This window comes from Myotis brandtii, unplaced genomic scaffold (genome assembly GCF_000412655.1).
Source record: "Myotis brandtii unplaced genomic scaffold, ASM41265v1 scaffold589, whole genome shotgun sequence".
NCBI lineage: Eukaryota > Metazoa > Chordata > Mammalia > Chiroptera > Vespertilionidae > Myotis > Myotis brandtii.
The window spans coordinates 1,233,182-1,255,113 of NW_005370220.1; the positions used below are offsets into that span (position 1 = coordinate 1,233,182).

At 50.2% G+C, this 21,932-nt stretch overlaps 1 protein-coding gene across 3 annotated transcripts; it reads left to right on the forward strand.

The window, feature by feature from the left end:
* Positions 1-316: 316 nt before the first annotated feature.
* Positions 317-21,672, forward strand: TRAF1 (TNF receptor-associated factor 1). 3 transcript variants are annotated; one of them, XM_014550193.1, is made up of 9 exons: positions 317-389; positions 2,487-2,612; positions 2,835-3,232; positions 5,152-5,236; positions 14,251-14,316; positions 14,771-15,181; positions 16,494-16,671; positions 18,295-18,443; positions 20,822-21,672. In XM_014550193.1, the coding sequence occupies exons 3-9, from the start codon at positions 3,093-3,095 to the stop codon at positions 21,038-21,040; spliced, it is 1,248 nt and encodes a 415-aa protein (XP_014405679.1). In that variant the 5' UTR covers positions 317-389; positions 2,487-2,612; positions 2,835-3,092; the 3' UTR covers positions 21,041-21,672. The 3 variants fall into 3 exon arrangements, with proteins under 3 accessions (XP_014405679.1, XP_005879267.1, XP_014405681.1); XM_005879205.2 differs by lacking the exon at positions 2,487-2,612 and having other exon boundaries at positions 334-389; XM_014550195.1 differs by lacking the exons at positions 2,487-2,612; positions 2,835-3,232 and having other exon boundaries at positions 384-389.
* Positions 21,673-21,932: the final 260 nt, after the last annotated feature.

Sequence of the window (21,932 nt, forward strand, 5' to 3'; positions counted from 1 at the left end):
GCGGCCGGGACCCGCTGCCCCAGACAGACCTTCCGGCTCCCGGGCACCCCTGGGGTTCGCTCATCCTTGATAGTCGCGGGCGCTGCTCTGCTGCGAGCTCACCTGGAGAGGTGGCGGTGGCGAGATGACAGTTACCTGCCCGGGGGTCGGGGAGCGAACGGAGCCGGGGACACATAGGCTCCGGGGGTTGCGGGACGCGATGGACTCGCAAAGGCGGGTGTCTAGCCCCATCCTGGGGACAGCCTATGGAGACTCCAAGAGGAGGTGGGGTCTGGTCCAGGTGGGCCCCGAAAGACAAGTTGGAAGACTGGGGAGATGGGGGTACGCGGCGCAGAGAGACCTCGCATGTGAGGTTCAGAAAGGAAGAGAATTCTAAGGGAGGAGCCGAGGTATGTCAGGTGCTAGCCAGAGGCCTGGTTGTATGAGAACCGGGGCGAGGAGGATGGTTCCATGGAGATGCCAGTGAGACAGTGGAGCACCTGTGTGGGCAACCTTTTCCAGAAGTTCTGTCAAAGCGAGGAGAGTGGCTGCAGGAGAGAATTTGGGATGAGGGCTAAGAGCGTTTCAAAGCGCTGTGTGTGGTTCGAGCACAGGCTCTGGGTGCAGAAGTCCCCATTCACTCTCTCCCAGACCTTGGGCAAGTCACTTACCCTCTTTGTGCCTTCATCTGTAAGATGGAGGTAATGACAATACCTGCCTCATAGGGTTCGTGTGAAGATGAGATGAGATGGTGCCCGTAAAAGTACTTCACACAGCACTAAAAAGTAGTACTTACTATTTTTCGCTCTTATTATTAGAGCAGCTGACGCATAGTTTGATGCTGATATGAAGGAGCTGGTAGAGAGGGAGGCATTGAAGACAGAGGGGAGAGAAAAGGGATTAGGCAGAAAGGGACCCAGATCTTGGATGGGAGAGAAGTCTTGGGTGCCTGTCTGTGTCAAACCAAGGGAAGGAGAGGACAAGTGGGGATGCAGGGAAGTTTTCAGGTTTGGGAGTGTCTTTCTGGTAGTCTTGTCTGACGTAGGCCTCAAGGTCATTTGCTGAGAGGACCAGGCCAGGGCTGGCCCAGGGGAGGGTGGAGGTCCTGGTATGCCATACCCTCTTTGCCAGCAGCTTGGTAGCCCCAGTTTTGCCCCAGGGAAAGTGGGCAGTTGAATTTATCTCGGGTCAGAGGACAATGTCTGACTTGCCTTGCCCACTTGTGAGGCTCAAATAAAGTTGATGGATGTGTAAACACTATATATGAGCATCACTTACCATTTTAATCCTCTCCCCTGATCGTGAGGAGCTGGGAGGGCTGTGACCATCATTGGGAGACAGTGTCAAAACCTTTTGAGCACCTCAGATGGGCTATGCATCATGCATACTTTCACCTATGATCTCATTTAGTCACAACAGTCAGGTGAAGTTGGTATTAATATTATCCCCATTTAACAGATGCAGAAACTGAGGTTAAAGACCTTGTCCCAGGACACACAGCTAGTAAATAGTAGACTTAAGATCTAAGCCAGCCGTGGGCAAACTACGGCCCGCGGGCCGGATCCGGCCCGTTTGAAATGAATAAAACTAAAAAAAAAAGACCGTACCCTTTTATGTAATGATGTTTACTTTGAATTTATATTAGTTCACACAAACACTCCATCCATGCTTTTGTTCCGGCCCTCCGGTCCAGTTTAAGAACCCATTGTGGCCCTCGAGTCAAAAAGTTTGCCCACCCCTGATCTAAGCTTAGAGTTATTAGACCTCAAAGCTCATGATTTGGAACCATTATAAAAAATTTGCAAAGTCCCTAGTAGCAGCTCAACAGGATAGAAAGTTGTGAAAGAAGCCTCTTTTCCATTTGTTAGGTGAGAAAACAGGCTGGATACTCTGGCCTCCATCCTCGACTCTGTAGACTCCCCCACTCAGCCTTGCTATCATCTCTCTTGTATCGATGAAGGAACACATTGCGTGTGGTCCCACAGACCTGCTGCGAATCTTGCTCCACCACCAGGGGCTGTGTGACTTTGGACCAGTCATCTTGCTTCTCTGTGCCTATACGTGGCCACAGAATTCCCAGCTGGTTGCTTTGAGGAATAGGAAGGAAAATGTTGCCCTGCCCACAGTAGATGCGCCAGGAGCCACAGTTCCCACACAACAGTGGATCTGCATCATTCTTGGCCTCTGAGACCAACCCCCTGTGGCCTTGTATTTATTTAGAGCTTTGTTCTCAGGGCCGGGAAGTGGTAGTGCCTGACCGGGGTATGTGGCCACCTATGACTTCCTGAGTGGGGCCCCGAGGAGCGCCCTGAGCAGTGTATGGCTCTGAAGCCTTGGACTTGAAAGGAGGGGAGGGCCCTGTGTTGTCATCGAGACTGGTGAGGAGTGCCAGGGGCAGGGCCATCAGAAGCCTCCTGCTGCCTCTGGCTGCCTTGGCCCTAAGGTTCCAGAATCTTAGAGCTTAGAGGAACCTTGAAGACCACCTGTTGCAACTCCTTTCTTTACAGAGGGATAACCGAGACCCACTGTGAGGAAGTGACTTTTGCCTGAGACACTGGAGAGGGCAGAGATTGAGCGCCTGGAACTTGCATTTTTGGACCTGCCACCAGGACCTAGGGATTTCCACCAGGGCAGTGAGCACCCCCACCCAGAATTCCAGGCTTCTGGGAGGTCGCAGGGAACACAGACAAGTCACCAGCTGTGGCTCTCTGCCCATGTCCCCTGGGGAGGAGAGGGAGGAAGCGAGCGGCAGGCTGAGGTTCTTTGACGGGGGAACTCTGACTGTGGTTCCTGAAAGTGTGTGACATGGTTGTGTTTTCTCTCTGACTCTTCTCTTGCTCTCTGTCACTCTAAAGAATGACTGGGCACTCCTAGAGCCCTCAGCCAGCATCCAGGGGGTTTTTCACCACAGAGGGTAATTCCTGCCCCATCCCTGTTGTGATTCAGCTGTGACGTTGAACCACACAAGTCAGCGAGAAGATAAAGTCATCAGACTCCTGCTCACCAGAGAGGGTGGCCCACGCCAGAGCTCACTTCTCTCAGCACAGACTCCACGGGCTGGTTCCCTCCCCAGAGGAGCTTGATCGGGCCCCTGGCCAGCCTGGGAGCCCGGGATGGCCTCTGGCTCAGCCAGCAGCCCCCGCCCAGCCCCTGATGAGAACGAGTTTCCCTTTGGGTGCCCTCCCACCGTCTGCCAGGATCCATCAGAGCCCAGGGCCCTCTGCTGCACCGCCTGTCTCTCTGAGAACTTGAGGTGAGGGGTCAGAGGAGCAAAGAGTGGGTGGGAAGAAGGTGCCAGGGAGGGACCCCTGATGGGAGACAAGGGTGAGAGGAACCAGTGGCTTTGAGCAGGTGACTTCACCTCTCTGGGCCTCAGTTTCCACACCCTCTCCTTGCAGTCCCTGACACTGTCCCTTCTGACCTTGATGGAAGAAGTAGCCACAGACAGATGTCAGCTGCCACAGCTGAAGGCTGTCCAGGGTGGGGAAGAGCCTCAGGCCCAGCTGGGCTCCTTACTTACTGTGAGGCTGGGTGTTTCATGCCTCAAAGCCTCAGCTTCCTTGTCTGTAAAATTCCTGTAGAGCTACTTTCTACCTCCCAGGATTAAGAGGCACAATCAATAATATTCCAAAAAGTTTTTGTAATAATGAATATAAACTTTCTTAGTAAATGATGAACTGCTATACAAATATATCTCCTTCCACAATATCACCCATCATCTTGTATTGTTTGCTGAGAACACTTTTAAAGGGAGCAAAGATATCTATATTTATATACGTATGTATATATAGATGATTTATTTATATATAGGGGTGGGCAAATTGTAAACCTACTTTTGCCCACCCCTGTATGAATATATATAGTTGACTATGTATATATTTATATATGAATATATACTTATAGAAATACATGTTTTACATATATAAAATATTTAAAATATCAGTAACTCAGATAGGTGTGACATCCATATGATCATCAGCATCCCACCAGTTTGAGCCTACTATGTGCCTCTTTCCTTGGGTCTTCAGAAGAGCTTTGGAAAGGTGGATACTGTTATTGTCCCATTTTACAGATGAGGACAGTGAGGCGTAATGGAGAGAATAGATCAACTTGTCCCGGTTCAATTTCTTGGCAAAAGTGCTCTTTAACTGTCATACACCCTCAGCTTGACCTTTGTCTGGAGTTTTACAGCTTAAGAAGGTGGGGAAACTGAATCAGTCTAGTTTGAGAAACTCAAATGCTTTGATGCAGAGGGAGGGGAGAGGTTGTGGGCATGGAAAGGCCAGGTTGTGGGGGTGGGGTGGTCAAAGCTTGGCTGGTTTTACCATTAAGCTGATTGTTGTGGGTTCATCTCAGGCTTTTGAACTGGGTCTCTTGGCTTCCCTCCCCATTATCCCACAACCGGGCAGAGGTGGGGGAGGAGCTGACTGGATGTCGAAGGGATCCAGGCAGAGCTTTGCTCCTGACTCTACCTCCCCTTGGCCAATCCACATGTCCTCCAAGGTCTCACATTTAGGGCCTGACCGGTTGCTCTGACTGTGGATCAGAATTACTTGGGAGCTTTGTAAAAGCCCATAGGCCCATGTGTCACCCGCTCCTTGTAGAGAACCTCAGGCTAGGTGCTCTCCGAGGCCCCTTCTTGTTCTAATGGGCCATGGTCATCTGTAATTCCTAAGACAAAGAGACCTAAACCAAACAGAAGAAGCTCAGAAGAGCAAATGTAGCCACACATCCACCATCCCACCTGAAGCCCTGGCTCAGATGCATTTTGTAATTCAGAATTTTTTCAGATTTCAGAAAAGCAAGTCAGTGCATCACTGCGTAGTTCTTCCAGTGGGGTTGGGGCAGCACCTTATGATCAAGCCCATTAATGTTTCTGCAATGAAACATTAATATTCACACTAAGTGGGATAAGGGTTAGAATAGCCGCCAGTAACTTCAGGCAGGTCCGGTTTGGCTGCCAAAGAAGCTCATTGCAATCTATGGAAAGACACTGGGTGCCCAGTGCTTTGAGGTTTGGGAATGGTGGGTCTGGGATTGTGGACCTGCATGCTTACTGGTATCAGGCACCATGCTGGGCACGGCCGGGCTTTTGGAGCTATCAGGACAGAGGTTGGTGCCAGGGAATCGTGAATGTCGCACTCAGCCGGATTTGTTTGTGTGTGTCTCTAGGAACGGCGAGGATCGGGTCTGTCCCAAGTGCAGAGGAGACGATTCCCAATCTGTAAGCCCAGGGAGCCTTATGTCTCAGGAGAAGGTATGTTGACACAGCCAGGAAAGGGTATTTGTCCATTTTCTCCATTTGTTGAGGTTGAGGCCAAGTAGACAGCCATTCCCCAGTCCCGGCTGGCGCCTCCCTCTTTGTCTTGAGTTAGACTGAATTTGGTTTGTAAGCAGCAAGGGGATTGACAACGCTTTGGTGAAGCAACTTGCCCTTGGCCACCTGGCTGATCTGTGACAGATTTGGGGTGAGAAAAACAGTCTAGACCAGGCGCCTGCAAACTACGGCCCACAAGCCACATCCAGCATGCCACCTGTGTTTATACAGCCATAAGCTAAGAATGGTTTTTATAGTTTAAATAGTCAAAAAAAATCAAAAGAAGAATGATATTTTGTGACACGTGTAAATGATATGAAATTCAAACTTCCATGTCCGTAAATAAAGTTTTATTGGCACACAACCATACCCACTCATTTATGAATTGTGTGTGGCTGCTTTCACCCTGTGACAGCAGAGGTGACTAGTGCAACACAGGCTTCAAAGTTCAAAATATTTACTCTCTGGCCTTTTGCAGAAATAGTTTGCCAACTCTTGATCTAGACAGTTCTTCTTGCCCTTGATTGCTCTCAGACAAGGCGAGGCCATTCTCAGCTCCCCTCTGTGGTTCAGCCAAGCCAAGCCATGCTCCTAAGTATAGAGATGGCCTTGAGAGTGTGAGGGGCCAGAGACATTCTCAGGCCCCCCAGTTTAGAACCCCAGTCCTTCCGGGTTGGAAGGACCCTTGCTGGTCGTCTATCCGGCCTAGAGGGTCCCATGCTGACCAGAGCTGGTCCATTCCCACCAGTTCTGACAAAATGATAAAAATATGGAAATTGTAGTGGGGTTTTTGTAAAATTAGATTCTTTCCACTTATAGAATCAACCTTTACTCTGAGATTATGCTCTTCCTATATATGTCTTTGTAGAAATGAAATGATAGTGATAGTAAATGATAGAATTTTTGGTAAAGTCTTTACTTGGTAAAATAAAAAAATGGCAATCTTTATGTTAATCTCCGAATTAAAAGGAAACTTGTATTGATTCATGAATCCAAAGCTGTAAGAATGTAAGAAGCACTGCTCTAAATCTAACTGCCTCGTTGTACACATGGGGCCCGGATACCCACTGGGGCATCTCAATGCAAAGCTGCCAGGGGACCAGGGCCTCACTGCTCAGCCGTCCTCACTGTCCTCACTGTGAGACAGGCCCCGGCTCCTTTCAGCCAAGGCTCCCCCCTTGCTTTGAACCACAGCCCAGGAGCCTGATGTTCAGCGATGCTCAGGGATGGTTCTATATCATTCAGTTTGTGGCCAAGATGACTCCTATGCCTGTTTCTCCGTCTGTAAAATGACGGCCATGTTTGCTCTGCAAGACCTTCCCAGGTCCTGTGATATCAGATACCTTCCCTCCCACCTGTAGGAACCCGAGGCAGGCATGCGAGTCTCCACACTTCCCTCCCTTCCCTCCGAGCCCACATTCAGAGGGTTAGGAGAATTTCCTGCCCTGCCCAGAGCTGGTTTTGAGGGCTCTCCCATCCCCTTCTCAAGGGAATCTTAGTAAGGATCCAATGCATTTTCCCAGAACTTTACAGTCTACAGAGCACTACGAGCTTATAGGACAAACGGATCCATGGAATAACTTCCGGAGCCTCCCTGTTTGGGCATCTTGGTGCACTAACCATGAAAGGCATGAGCAGAGCCATAGCTCTGTGGCTGCCGTCCTCCCCTGCACAAGGAAGGGCAGGGCTGAATGCTTCCTGAGGCCTCTGCCTGCTTGAATGCTCCAGGGCTATTGTTTTTAACTTGGTTTATTCTGACCTCTTAACAAAATTAATACACAGGCGTTGTACAACTCTTAGATAATATAGAGAAAAGATGTATTCATATATCTTAATTCAATGGCTGTAATTTATCCGTCTTTGTTAATGTGAAATCAGATGACAGTGGAAGTACTGTGACTAAAGAGTAGTCTGGAACCCTGTCCTCTTAGTCAGCCCAGCTGCCCAGCCCCCGAGGGACTGGGGATTCCTAAGGGGCCCTGCAAAGCACAGTTTGAAACTTGCTGCCTTAAACCAAATGAAGTGACTCTAATGATGGAATTATAGGCAACAGGGTAGGAGGGGGTACTGCCCACAATTGGGGGCAGGCAGGCCTCTGAGCAGCATGGTTCTCCCTCCCACCCCCTGCTTCCCCCTCCTGAAGCCATCATCACTGCAACCCCAGTGGAAGGCTGGTTGGCAGTGGGGTTAGCCAGTGGTCTGACCACCACCCCCCCACACACACACCACCACCACCACCACCACCAAAGCCACCTAGTGGAAAGACTAGGGACTCCTCCAGCTCCTGACCCTGATGGGAACTTTGGGGGACTTTTGACCAAAGGAAAGCAGCTGATTATAACTCAATACTTTGCATGCGAGTCTCCATGGGAAGTTTGTCTGTGCATCTGGGGAAACCTGGGGAATGGAGGTGGGTGGAAGGGTTGGGCCGGAGACCTGCTGAGCTAAGCCCAGAGGCACCCATTCTTGCAAACACTTTCCATGCCATCTGCTTATCACTTTGTCCTCATCCTCTGACTTCATTAGATTAATATCTCTCTAAGGAGTGTTTGCAGCCCTGGACCCATTAGGTAATATAAGAAGCAGATATTAAAGGATTACTATTGACCTAGTTGGAGACTTGGTTCTTGCCTGGAATGACCTTCCTGTAGAAGTGACAGTGAATAGGGGACGGCCGGTGGATGGAAAATAACATTTAATTCTCACTGCGTGTGAGCCGTGAATGGAGTGTTTTCTCTCATTCTCTTCCCTCTGAGGCCACTCAAGGTCAAAAGCAAGCTAGCAACTGTTGCCAGTGGCTTACAGTAATGCCTTAACTTATTCTAGAATCAGAAAATGAGAGGAGGGCAAGCTGTCTAGTGCGGTTTCTGTGCTGTACTGGATTCCTGCCAGGTGGCTTTATATCCTCCCGGTGATGAGGACCTCATTACTCCAAGACATGACCTCTTCCACTCTGGGGGGCTAGGACTGTTGCACCATTTTCCTCTTTGTTTGTACTGACCTGAAGTCTGTCTCCCTTAAGGCCACCAGCCTCCTGTCCTCTGAGGCAGTCTGGCCACGCACCCGTTGAGTCTGTCCTTGTCTCTGCATGTGTGTCCTTCAAGGTGTGATGTGTAGAAATGAACCCCTGAACCCTTACGCTGCTGAGCTTCACGGTTGCATCTGTAACCTTATCGATCCTGTGATATCCTGTGTGAATATTGGTGATATATCGAGGTTCCATGAGGAGGTGTGCCTGGGCTGAAGTCATGGAGCAAGAGGGAAACAAAGCCAGGCTCCAACTCCTGCTTCCTAGGCTGGTGGCATCTTCCCCTCTGCTGCCTCCATGGCAGACCACCCTAAATGTGTTAGGCAGGTTTAAACCCCACAGTCAGCTTTAAGTGCTGGAAAAACAGCAATGGGCAAAGACTACTTTCAACTAGGAGAATCATGCAGGGCTTCCTAGAAGAGGTGGCAGTCGAGCTGAGCAGAGGTTGCCAGAGAGGAAGCTGGCCCAGGTGCAGAGGAAGGCAGGCCTGTCGGGCAGAGGCAGACTGACTGGGTCTGCCCTGTCACAGTAGAGTGCCTCTCCCTCAACACCAGCCGAATCCTGAGCAAAAGCAGCCCCTCCAGTCATCCAAGACCTCAGGTAGCCTTTGTGCCAGCGCAGCGGTGCAGCCCAGGCCTGGCACGCTGCAGATCCTCTGTTGTGTGCAGTAGGCTTCACAGAGGCGGCTCTCATGCTCCTGGCAGGCACCCCCCTAATGCTCACATTCCTGGAGGCCTGTGGGTCCCTGAGTGGGGGCCTCTCAACAGAACCCTCCGCTGACCCCGTCGCAGAAGGCCCGGGTGAGCAGAGTGGCGAGGAACACCACAGACCCACAGACTTCCCGGACGCAGACAGAAGGACGAGTGTTCCCTCAGGGCTGGGGTTCTGTTTTCTCTGTTTCTGTTTCCTCCTCAGAGGAAATTCCACTGTGAATTTTATTTTTAGCAGTTTGAAGCATGCGGCCATGAACAGGGGCCGCTTGTGGCACTGGACGTACCCCAGGCTTGGCCCAGGACAGATGCCCCGGTCTTCGTCTGCAACCCCAGCCCGATTCCCTTTTCTGTTTCTTCAAGCCTCCAGCCTTCAGGCGAGGCCACCCTTTGGACAAGGCAAGGACTTCCTGGTGTAGAGGAAGGACCCTGGACATGGACTCCAGGCCCCTGACCTCCACCTTGTCTTTGCCCCAAACTTGCATCGCCTCCTGCAAGTCACTGCCTGTCCCTGAGTGTTGGCTCCTCCACTTAGACAGGAGAAGCAGAACCAAGCCCCAGCCTCCTCCTCAAGGTACATGAGGTCTGATGGGCGATGCTCACACAGGTGCCGAGAAAGCAGCAAGCCCTCACAAGGTCTAACGATGGGACAGAAGACCTGAAGTCAGCCACCTACTCAAAGTGTGCAAGCCCAGTGAGACCTTGAGCAAGCCAGTCACCCAGTTTCCCATCTGTGTTAAGGTGAAGGTCATCTCACCCTGCCTACCTCAGAGGATGACTACAGGGATCCTATGAGAGCATGCAAAAATGCTTTGCTTCCGTATAAATGCAAATACAGTTCGGGATGTTCCTCGCCTCCTCGAGGAAATGCAATGGGGAAATGGTGTTTTATAGAATTCGTTATCAAAAGTTTGAGATGTGAGGATTAAATGAAATGCATGTATATATGACAGCCATCAGAGGGAGAAAAAAAGGTCCCAAGGGCAGTGCTTAATCCACAGGAATATTACTAATAATAATAATAACAGTGGCTAACATTTATTGAGTATTACACTATGCAGAATGATGTTCCCCAAACATGTTAATAACCCCTATGAATCCGTTGCCTTATGTGGCTATATCAGTCTACGAAGGCTGCTATCACCAAGTACCACAGACTGGAGGCCCTGAACAACCGAAACTTATTTTCTCACAGATCTGGAGGCAAGATGTTCCAGACAGGGTTTGTTTCTTCTGAGGCCTCGCTCCTCGGCCTGGAGATGCCGATGTCATCCCTTTTCCCTATCTTCACATTGTCTTCCCTCTGGACATCTGTGTCCAAATCTTTTCTTACAGGGACACCCGTCATATCACTTGGGGCTCACCCTAATGACCTCATTTTAACTCAGTGACCCTTTTAAAGGCCCTATCTCCAAATGTAGTCATGTTCTGGGGGGTTAGGACTTCGATGTAAGAATTGATTTGGGAGGGGATGACTTAGCCCAGAACAGATGTGATTAAATTAAGGATCCTGAGATGAGGGGCTTATCCTGGATTATCTAGGTCACTGGTTCTCAACCTGTGGGTCGAGACCCCTTTAGGGGTCGAACGACCCTTTCACAGGGGTCACCTAAGACCATCGGAAGCACATATATAATTACATATTGTTTTTGTGATTAATCACGATGCTTTAATTATGTACAATTTGTAACAATGAAATTGGGGGTCGGAAGCACTATAATTACATATTGTTTTTGTGATTAATCACGATGCTTTAATTATGTACAATTTGTAACAATGAAATTGGGGGTCACCACAACATGAGGAACTGTATTAAAGGGTCGTGGCATTAGGAAGGTTGAGAACCACTGACCTAGGTGGTTCCAGTGTAACCACAAGAGGGAAGCTAGAGGGAGTCAGAGAGAGATGGGAAGATGCTGCTGGCTTTGAAGAGGGAGGAAGGGGCCATGTGCCAAGAAATGCAGGTGGCTTCTAAATGCTGGAAAAAAATAAGGAAACGGATTCTCCCCCAGAGCTCCCAAAGGAACACAATCCTGCTGACAACTTGATATTTAGGACTTCTGATCTACAGAACTGTGAGATGATAAATTTGTGTGTTTTTTTATCTATGAAGTTTGTGGCATTTTATTATAGTAGCAATATGTAAGTGAGACCAGAATTTACGTTTGCCATCTCATGTAACCCTCACAATAACTCTATGGGGGGGGGTACTCTTATTATCCCCATTTTGCAGAAGAGGAAAGTGAGACGTGGAGAGGTGGATACTCTACCAAGGCCACACTGCTCGTGACCGAGATGTGCCTGGCACCCTGATAGGCTGGCTCCAGAGGCCGCCCCTTTAACTTCAGTAGCACTCTACGGAATGAGTGACTAACTGGTGATGGAACTGTAGGCAGACTGGCGGGCCACTGGGGCCTCTGAAGGCCTCTCCGGTCACCCCTGCCCATCCTCTGACAGCCATTGCAGGCTGGTCACAGCCCACACCCAGCCACACAGCATAACAAGGACGCCCCCTGCATCCACCTGGGCCGGGCTTTCCCCTGCACTACACAGCACCTCTTTTGGCTCAGCCGACAAAAGGACAGGTGCCCCTCCACCTGGGTGGTGATTCTGGAATTCCCCTGCTTTATCTCGTCCACCTTTTTGTCCCCCTCCTATGGCTCTCACTCCCGGCTTAGAATGGCAGAGGACTCGAATCATGGACCTGGAGGGTATTTTAGGGCCTGAGAGGTTCCCCGAGTCCATTCACCGTAACCAGGTCCACACCGAGCATCAGTCCCTCTGTTGTGCCCGCGGGTCAGGAAGCTACCTGCTGGGAGAGCTGCGTCATTGTACACTTCCCAGCGCTGGCACCGTCTCCCTGCCAAGGCTGCCCTCTGCCCACGCCCCCAACAAAACATCTGTTTTCTATTCCTTGTTAGGAACGTCTTGTGCTTGAACCCTGTGGAAGTGGGGCCAAGGCGGGTGGCCCTTTGCTGGGCTGTGCTTTGTGTTCTAAGCCAACAGTACTCATTAAGCCCATGACTCTCGCTTCTTTTACTTTTAAAGAATAATAAGTAATGTGGCTTTGTATTTGCTCAACCCAAAAGACCTCTGTCCTCCCTTTTTTAAATTCAAATTTCCATTTTGCCCCATTAGGTTATTCTTTTAAAAAAAAACACAGCAAAGCTCTTTGAAAATCAAGATATTATTTATATGCAATACAATCCACTCAGTTTAAGTGTACGGTTTGATGAATGCCAGTAAATTTATGCAGTTGTGTGACCACTACAGTCAGGATAGCGAGTGTTTTCTCTGCACCAGAAAAAGCTTCCTCGTGCCCCTGGTTCATCTGTCTCGCCAGCGGCAGCCTCAGACCGCCATGGATAGACTTTCTGTCACTGTAGTTTTGCCTCTTCTAGAATCTTATGAGCATGGAATCATAGTTGCTGTCTTTTGTGTTTGACTTCTTTCATTTAGCATAATGTTTTGAGGGTCCTCCTCATTACTGCATGTAATGTTTTAGTCCCTCTGATTGCTGAGTAGTGTCCTAGAAAAAGAGGGAAAAAACCACTGTCCATTCACCAGATGATGGATATTTGGATTGCTCCCAATTTGGAGCCATTAGGAATACAGCTGCTATGAGCATTCACATACACACGTAAACATATGTTTCCGTTTCTCTTGGGTAAATTCCTAGGAGTGCAATGTGGCTTGTATGGTAACTCTAAGCATGGTTTATAAGTAAGTTGCTTTGTAAGTATGATTTAATTTTATGAGATACTTCCATAGGTTTTTTGTGTGTTTTTTTTACCCAAAGTGGCTGTACCATTTTGCCTTCCCACTAGCAACGTTCATACGTTCCAGTTCCTCCACATCCTCACAAAGCTTAGTGTTGGTATTCTTTTTGCATCTTGGCCATCTAGTGAGCGGATGATGGTGTTTCATGGTAGTATTTCATTCTAATTTGCATTTCTCTGTTGACTAGTGATGTTGAGCATCTTTTCATAGGCTTGTCATTTATATATCTCCTTATGTAAAGCACCTGTTCAGTATTTTACCCATTTTATTAGGCTGTTTTGTCTTATTATTACTATTTGAAAGAGTTCTTCACGTATTCTGGATACAAGGCCTTTCCAGATATGTGTTTTGGGAAATAATATTTCTCCCAGTTCCCCATGGGCTTACTCTTGATAAGAGATACAGTTGATCCTTGAACAATGCAGGGGTTCAGGGCACCAACCCAGAGCACACACAACAGAAAATCTGTGTATAACTTTTGATTGCCCCAAAACTTAACTGTTACAGCTGTCCCTCAGCATCTTCAGAACATTGGTTCCAGGACCACCCCCCCACGGATACCCAAATCCACGGGTGTTCAAGTCCCCTATGTAAAACGGTGCAGATTGGTGCAAACAGTCAGCCCTCTGCATCCATGGATTCCCAACCATAGATCAAAAACAGCACTGGTATTTATTGGGGGGAAATCTGTGTATCAATGGACCCACACTGTTCAGGGTTCAACTGTAGTGATATGGTATGGAAAGAGCCTGTGTCTATGCTACTTCCTAGCCATTCCTCCTTGGGCAAATCCCTTGCCCTCTGTGAGCCTCAGTTTCTTCATCAGTAAAATGGGAACAAAATACCTACCCCGCCTTCCTCACAGCATTGTCAGGGGCCCTGGGGAGAATTATCACCACAAAAGCATTTTGTAAGCTCCTTGGACCTGTAAGTAGGTTAGCAGTTTGGTCAAGTTGCTGTTGAGTACTGAGACCCTTCTGTGTCCCTGCCCTCAGGCTGCGTATTATCCCAAAGGAGGGCAGTGCAGGGCAGGCACTCCTCGGCCAAGGTGGATTGCCAAGGAGGGATGCGGGTGGCAACTGTGAGGAGCATCCCCATGGGCTTCAGGAGCAGGGAGGTGTCTCCTCTGTGCCAGGCCCTGCCCTCGGCACTAGGAACACAGCCTCACAGAGCCCCCAGACCAGTGGGGGCAACCGAAGAGTGAATGGTGCTGTGCGGATCCTGTCCTGACGGGAGAAGCAGCCCCGCTACTTGAGCAGGGGCTCTGAGCCTGTTTTGAATGAGGATCATGAAAGGGGTCAGCCAGGCAGAAGGACCAGCATGTGCAGAGTCCTGTGGCCCAGCCCAGCATGTGCCCTGTTGAATCTTAGTGCTTTGTAGAGAGCCCAGTGGCCCCACGGGGATGCCTATAACATCAGTGACATTATTATTTCCAGGATCACCCTGAGGTGGCTGCAGATGGAGTTGGGTGCCCCTTTGCAGGTGTTGGCTGCTCCTTCAAGGTAAGCATCTGAGAGAGAAAGGACATCTGTCTACTGCAGCCCTTGGCCACTGGGTCTCCCTACTTCAGCCCCTCCAGGATTTTCCCACAACATCAAGCTATTCCTCTGGATGTCCCTTACATCAATGACCTTCTCAAACAACAAATCCCACTAGTCAATCATTTCTGTACTCAGGAGAGTTCTTAATGTCTTAGCATTGTAGGCATCACTAAAATGACCAATCCCCATCCCCCCATGCCTCTCTCCATGGTCCTGAATCATCACGGCTCTCAAAGACAGGGATAAATCATGGTAGAGGCCTGGGGGCATGGCTTACTGTGAGCATGTCTGACGTCACGGTTCTCCGAATCCCTGTCACTGCACACAAAGCAGCTTCCCCTTTGTTGGGTGAATGGATCTGACTTTCTTTGGGAATCTTCTCTGTTTTTGCTGATCAGCCCCACTCTCTTGGCAGGGGAGCGCAAAATTCATGCAGGAGCATGAGGTCACCTCTCAGGCCACCCACCTAAACCTGCTGTTGGAGTTCATGAAACAGTGGAAGGCCCAGCTGGGCTCAGGCCTGGGGTCAGGCCCCATGGCCCTGGAGCGGAATCTGTCAGACCTGCAGCTGCAAGCAGCCGTGGAGGTGGCTGGGGACCTGGAGGTGGACTGCTACCGGGCACCCTGCTCGGAGAGCCAGGAGGAGTTGGCCCTGCAGCACTTCATGAAGGAGAAGCTCCTGGCCGACCTGGAGGGGAAGCTGCGTGTGTTTGAGAATATTGTCGCCGTGCTCAACAAGGAGGTAGAGTCCTCCCACCTGGCCCTGGCTGCCTCCATCCACCAGAGCCAGCTGGACCGAGAGCTCATCCTAAGCTTGGAACAGAGGGTGAGCATGGGAAGCAAGGTTGCCTTCAAGGCTGGCTCAGGGGTTCCCTGCCCCATCTTGTGTCCAGAGCAGTGAATCAGCTTTCCTCCTAACTTTCTTCTCCCTGCTCACAGCAGTCACTCACCCATCAAAAAGTGTCTCTCCTAAAAAATAAAAGTATCTCTCCTGTGTCTCAAAGCCTCTAGGTGGAGCACTTAGAAGTTATAGTAGAGATCAATCCCATCATCCAATGGTTCATTTCCTTTGCTTGAATTTCTCTCATGGTAGGATACTCCCTTTCTAAGCTATTCATTCCATTGCTATTAGAAAGTTCTCCCTTAAACTAAATTGAAATCAGCTTCTTTGTGTCTTCCCTGCATTGTTCCTGCCCCTGCCCCTCAGGACGCACAAAACGAATCTGCCTTCCAGACTCTATGGCAGCCCTTCAGAGACGAGCAGTCAGTGATTATGTCCTACCTGAGTACTTCCTTCTTTAGGCTAAATGCCCAGGGCCTTCACTCCTTCATCACAGCACGTTGTTTCATGCTGTTCTCAGATGCTCTGGCTCAGCCTCTGAAGGATTCCACACAGTCAGAATGGTGGTCCCAGACCACTCCAGATAATCCACTTATCTGACAGTTCTTGGTTTAGCAGGACTGTCGTCCCCTCCTTTGTTCCAGAGCTTATACTTTTCTTAATATAACAAGTTTGTGTGGGGTTTTTTTTGCAACTTGACATCACAGTCTCATGTTGATGTAGGCCTGGATTTTAGTTCCAGCTCCACCGTGAACTTGCTGTGTAGGTCTGAGCAAGTCACTCTCCCTCTTAGGAAACTTCAACATTCTCATCCATAAAATTAGGAATTCAATTTAAGAACAGTCACTTCCACTCCTGACTTCCCTACGTGAACACACCCAGGAATAAATTTGTATTCTTTCAACTGTGAATAGGGAACCAACCAGAAGAGCCAAGCACTGGATTTGAGTGACCGAGTAAAGCTTTTATTTCTGTAACTCTTGCCCCAGTTAGAAGGTGGACTCCCTGAGGGCAGCAACTGCGTCTTCAGTTCATCACCAGACTTTCTGGCTCTACTCTTAGATGTAAGGCAGGCACAGAGAGAAAAAGTGAGCATGGGCCCAGCCCTTGGTAGGGAAGAAAGACATCTGTCTGGTAGGAAAGGTAGAAAAATAATTCTCATAAAACTGCTGAGGACTCCATAAGAATGTAGATGAGAGAGAGAGAGACCAGCTGAGCGAGGGCAGTGGTTGACTACTTCCCAGAGGAAGGGCTATGTGAGGTCATGAGCGGAAGACTAAGTGATGCTTACCCACAGGTGGCGGATTTGCATCAGACACTGGCCCAGAAAGACCAGGCCCTGGGCAAGCTGGAGCAGAGCCTGCGCCTCATGGAGGAGGCCTCCTTCGATGGCACCTTCCTGTGGAAGATCACCAACGTCACCCGGCGGTGCCACGAGTCGGCCTGCGGCAGGACCGTCAGCCTCTTCTCTCCAGGTAACACCTCCCCAGGGGCACAGAGGCCCACTGGGCTCAGAAAACAGCATGGAGAGCAGCCAACTCTGTGACTCTGTCCAGTTAGGCCGGGTCCCTTCAGGCCACCTACCGTGCTGGGACCACGGAGGAGGTAGGTGCCTGGCTCGGCCACATAAAACAGGGGCTATTTGAACTGCCACGCCTTCCACCTCCCCCAGTTCCAGTCACACTGCAGACAGGAATAAAATTGTTATTGACTTCGAGTGGATGTCAGGTGTGAAAGACAGTGTGCCGTGAACCAAAGCTTGTGCAAATGAGAGGACAGTTCTCACAGGCGAATACCGTGGGACCCCCACCCTCAGAGAGCCAGGGTCTGAAGTAAGACAAGTGGAGGACTAAGTGTATGATTGTGGGTAGCGTATTAGGAAGTATTGTGTAAACCAGGGCAGTTCTTACTCGTTTCTGGGGCCCCGGAGCTTGGCACAATATCTTGCATAAAGTAGTTACTTGGCAGATGTTTCCCTTACTCAGTTGATTTCTGTTTTTAACACAATGTGCGTATTTTTGCATAGAATGCTCAGACGTATGTGCTCTTCCCCTCTCCTCATTCACACGTGTCTACATAGACGAGGTGGGGGGTCATTAAGGAAGATTTCTGCAGGTGACGACTTGAACGACCTCTCACCTTTGCCCCAGCTTCATACCTTTCCTGTCCATCTGCTCCTCTGATGCACCAAGACCTACAGGGCTGGGATGGAGAGAGGCATTGGAGGTTGCTCCGTACCCCAGAGCAGGGCGGGGTCCCAAAGCCAGGCCCATTTCCTCAGGAGCAGCCGCAGCCCCCTTCACGGGGTGGCCTCACCTCCAACACGAGGCTTTTTCTCCTCTCCTTTCCAAAGAGGGACAAAGCAAGCAGTGTCTCTGGCTTCCTGTTTCATCAAAACGTAAGGGGCAGGATGAGTCAGACTGTCGGTCTGTCCCTCCTCCGCCCCTTCCTGCTTGCCCCCCCACACCCTGTCCCCAATCAACCCCTCCCAGAGGGGCCCTTGTGGTGACAGCCATGAGAAGCCATACTGGGTGGTCCTTTCAGCTGCAGAGAGTCCAGAGGCCCCTGTGCTGAGGCACCAAGGGTGACGTTACCAGGGGTGCCTGGCAGACTGTGAGAGCCCACTCTTCCTCACCTCCAGGAGCCCCCGCCACTTGGCCTGGGGCAGCAGAAAGAAGTCTGTGTTGGGATACAGGAGGCCTGGCCCCTAATCCTGGCTCTGCCCCCAGGGTCTGCGAGGCCAGACACTTCCCCTCGCTGGGTTCGGTTTCCCGACTGCAAAATGCAGGTCGGTTAAACCCAAAGTGTGGTCCTGGGCAACAGCATCACTGTCCCCTGTTGGATATGGCGGTTCTCAGTCCTCACCCAGCACTACTGAGTCCAAAACTCCGGGCTGGGGCCTAGCAACCTGTTGACTGCCACTAGGCTAGATGAGCGCCAAGATCTGGGTCCTCTTGGACTGTATGTAATCGAGAAGATGGTTTCTTAGTTTTGAACCCCTGACCATGGGCATGCCTAACCGCTGGTCCCAGTTTCCTCATTTGCCAAGCTAGCATTCTCCAGCTGCCTCTGTGCTGACTCTGGCTTCCACATTGCAGCTTTCTACACTGCCAAGTACGGCTACAAGTTGTGCCTGAGGCTCTACTTGAATGGCGATGGGACGGGAAAGAGGACCCACCTGTCGCTCTTCATCGTGATCATGAAAGGGGAGTACGATGCTCTGCTGCCGTGGCCTTTCCGGAACAAGGTACGGACTAAGGGGCACATTGCGGGGAGGGGGAGGGCACGTGTTGCAGGGGAGGGGGGGAAGCCTGAGTCCTGGTCCCGGTCCTGGTTTAGCCATGAACTGGCCAGTGACCTGGGCAAGTCCCTTGCCCTCTCTATGTTATCAGCTTCCCCTTTCGTAAAACAAAAGCCTGAGTTCACATCTAGTAGCCAAGGCTTCCTCCAGCATCATGAGTCCAGGGGCAAAAATGCCTGGACCAACATCCTGGGAGGCATGTAGAAATGAAATTCACCTGGCGGGGTGAATAAGGAAACTTCCTGGAGGAGGTGCTGTGGGCCAGCCTGAACTGGCAGCATTTTCAGAAAAGGGGAGGGAGGCAGACGCCACTGCACACCTGTCAGAATAGCCAAAATCCAAAACACTGGCAACACCAAGTGCTGGCGCGGATGTGGAGAACAGGAACTCTCATTCTTTGCTGATGGGAATGCAAAATGGTACAGCTGCTTTAGAAGACAGTCGGACAGTTTCTTACAAAACCAAACATAATCTTACTATACGATCTGGCAATCACGCTCCTTGGTATTAACCTAAAGAAGCTGAAAACTTATGCTCACATAAAAACCTACACATAGATTTTATAGCTGTTTTATTCATAACTGCCGAAGTTGGAAGTCACCAAGATGTCCTTCAGTAGGTACAGGATAAACAAACCATGGCACATTCAGACAATGGACTATTTATTATTCAGTACCAAAAAGCAATGAGCTATCAGGCCAAGAAAAGCCATGGAGGAACGAACCTTAAATGCATACTGCTAAGTGAAATAAGCCAATCTGAAAAGGCTACATACCGTGTGCTTCCACCTATAGGACATCGTGGAGGAGACAAAACTATGGAGACAGTAAAAAGATGAATGGTTGTCAGAGGAGGGGGGGGCGGGGGTGGAGGGATGAATAGGCAGAGCACAGAGGATTTTTAGGGCAGTGAAACTACTCTGTATGATACTGTAATGAGAAAATGTTATACATTTGTCCAAACTCATAGAATGTATAACACCAAGAGTGAACCCTGAGGTAAACTATGGATTTTGGGTGATAAGAATGTGTCAATGTTTCAATTGATTGTAACACATGTCCCACTGTAATATGGGTATTGATAGTGTGGGAGGTTGGGTGGGGGCAGGAGGTATATGGGAAATCTCTGTATTTTCCATTCAGTTTTGCTATGCAATTAAAGCTGCTCTAAAAAATAAAGTCTATTAAAAATGTTTAAAAGGGCAGGAGTGCCATGCTGGTCTGAATATGAGTCAGCAGGTCAGTGGCTCCCACACCTGCCGGGAGATTTAAAAAATACCAACGACTGGGTCTCACTACAGGCAGTGAAACTACTCTGTATGATACTGTAATGAGAAAATGTTATACATTTGTCCAAACTCATAGAATGTATAACACCAAGAGTGAACCCTGAGGTAAACTATGGATTTTGGGTGATAAGAATGTGTCAATGTTTCAATTGATTGTAACACATGTCCCACTGTAATATGGGTATTGATAGTGTGGGAGGTTGGGTGGGGGCAGGAGGTATATGGGAAATCTCTGTATTTTCCATTCAGTTTTGCTATGCAATTAAAGCTGCTCTAAAAAATAAAGTCTATTAAAAATGTTTAAAAGGGCAGGAGTGCCATGCTGGTCTGAATATGAGTCAGCAGGTCAGTGGCTCCCACACCTGCCGGGAGATTTAAAAAATACCAACGACTGGGTCTCACTACAGTAAATGGCGAGGCCTGAGCATCAGGATGTTAAAAACTTTCCCAGGGGATTCTAGGTGTAGCCAAGTTTGAGAACCGCTGAGGTGGATGATGGAAGACACTCTATGTACTGATAGGCATTCCAGTGCCATGTCCCAGGGAAGAGGGTTGTGTCACTGAGATCATCAGCCTCTTGGAGTACACACATCTGCCCCTTGCAGACAGAAGCTCGGTTCACGTTTCCGGGCATTGACTGACAGCCCCTGGGTAGATGGCCTGTCTGTTCTCCCCACCCCTGCCTTGCCCAGGAGGTTCCAGCCTAGTTGACCATCACACATCTCTGAGTGGGAAGGGATATTACAGGTTATGAGTCCCGCCTCCTTTTCAGGGCTCAGTCCCACTATAGCCCCAACAGCCAACCAAATTGACTGTGGCATCTGAACTACCTCTTCCAGTTGGATAGACCATCAGATCCCTAATTATAGGACAACCCCCAAAGGCTGCTCAGATTACCAGGTGCTTCCATTCCTGGGGGCCCCTAACCAGCCTGAGTTCAGGGTCCGAGGGGCTGCACAGGTAGCAGACACACACCAGCCCTGAGCCCCTGGGTGCACTCCCCAGGGCCTGACCTCCCACCTGCCCTGGCCCACAGGTCACCTTCATGCTCCTGGACCAGAACAACCGTGAGCACGCCATTGACGCCTTCCGGCCCGACCTGAGCTCAGTGTCTTTCCAGCGGCCCCAGAGTGAAACCAACGTGGCCAGCGGCTGCCCGCTCTTCTTCCCTCTCAGCAGGCTGCAGTCGCCCAAGCACGCCTACGTGAAGGACGACACCATGTTCCTCAAGTGCATCGTGGAGACAAGTGCTTAGGCAGCAAGGACGAGAAGCCGCACCTGCGCCCTGAGGGAGCACCAACCCAGACTCGGGGAGGTGCCACGATCCCGAGGCACAGGGATAGGCTGGGGCTGGCATGATCTGAGCGGGGCTGACAGATTGACTATGGCGGCCACCAGCTTCCGGTGGCAGGACCTTGGGACGGGCCCCCAAAGGCAGAGGGTTCAGAAGGAGGTGGTGGCAGAATTGTTCCCTCTGCACTGACCACACAACACTGGAGGCCTGGCCGCCACTCCAGCCCTGAATATTGAGGTGGACTCTGACCAGGATGGGGAGGGCATGGGGGTCAGGCCTGGGACATGAATGGCCATCTGGAGATAAAGGACCTGAGCCTGGGAAGGTCCCTGCAGGGCCACCAGGGAGAACTGGAAACATGCTTGCTGTCTTCCTACCTGGGGTGGGAAACAAGGGGTGGAAGGGACAGGTTGCCAGTGTGAATTCAGTCTGTCAGGCATGCACTGAGTTCCCCATCACTGGGGGTGAACACGCAACCTTTCTAATCAGATTTCCCTCAGCTTCGGGTCCACGACTGGTTCTGTGGGGACCACAGAACAGTATCAGGTCATAGCTGACCCATAAAAATTGATTTGCTGATGACTGAGCACCAACCCTGTGTGAGATTTTCCTTACTGAAGCCACAGCATTGTCCTTGTTTGCAGGTGAGGTGGCTGAGGCTCGGAACGACTCCAGTGGTCTGCAGATGGCCAGCGTCCGTATCACCCTGAAAGCCTGCTAAAACACAGGGTGCCACTCCCACTCCACCCCCAGTTTTTTGACTCAGTAGTCCTGGGGTGGGGCCCAGAATTTGCACCCATCCCACATTCCCAGTTGGTACTGATGCTATCGGTGGGGACCACGCTTTGGGAAT

What these genes read in the sequence shown, in the direction of transcription:
- TRAF1 (XM_014550193.1), top strand. Translation starts at nt 3,093, where the DNA reads ATGGCCTCTGGCTCAGCCAGCAGCCCCCGCCCAGCCCCTGATGAGAAC. An exon ending in GCCTTATGTCTCAGGAGAAG is followed by an intron (nt 5,237 to 14,250) that starts GTATGTTGACAC and finishes TATTATTTCCAG; the next exon opens with GATCACCCTGAGGTGGCTGC. An exon ending in CGTGGCCTTTCCGGAACAAG is followed by an intron (nt 18,444 to 20,821) that starts GTACGGACTAAG and finishes CCTGGCCCACAG; the next exon opens with GTCACCTTCATGCTCCTGGA.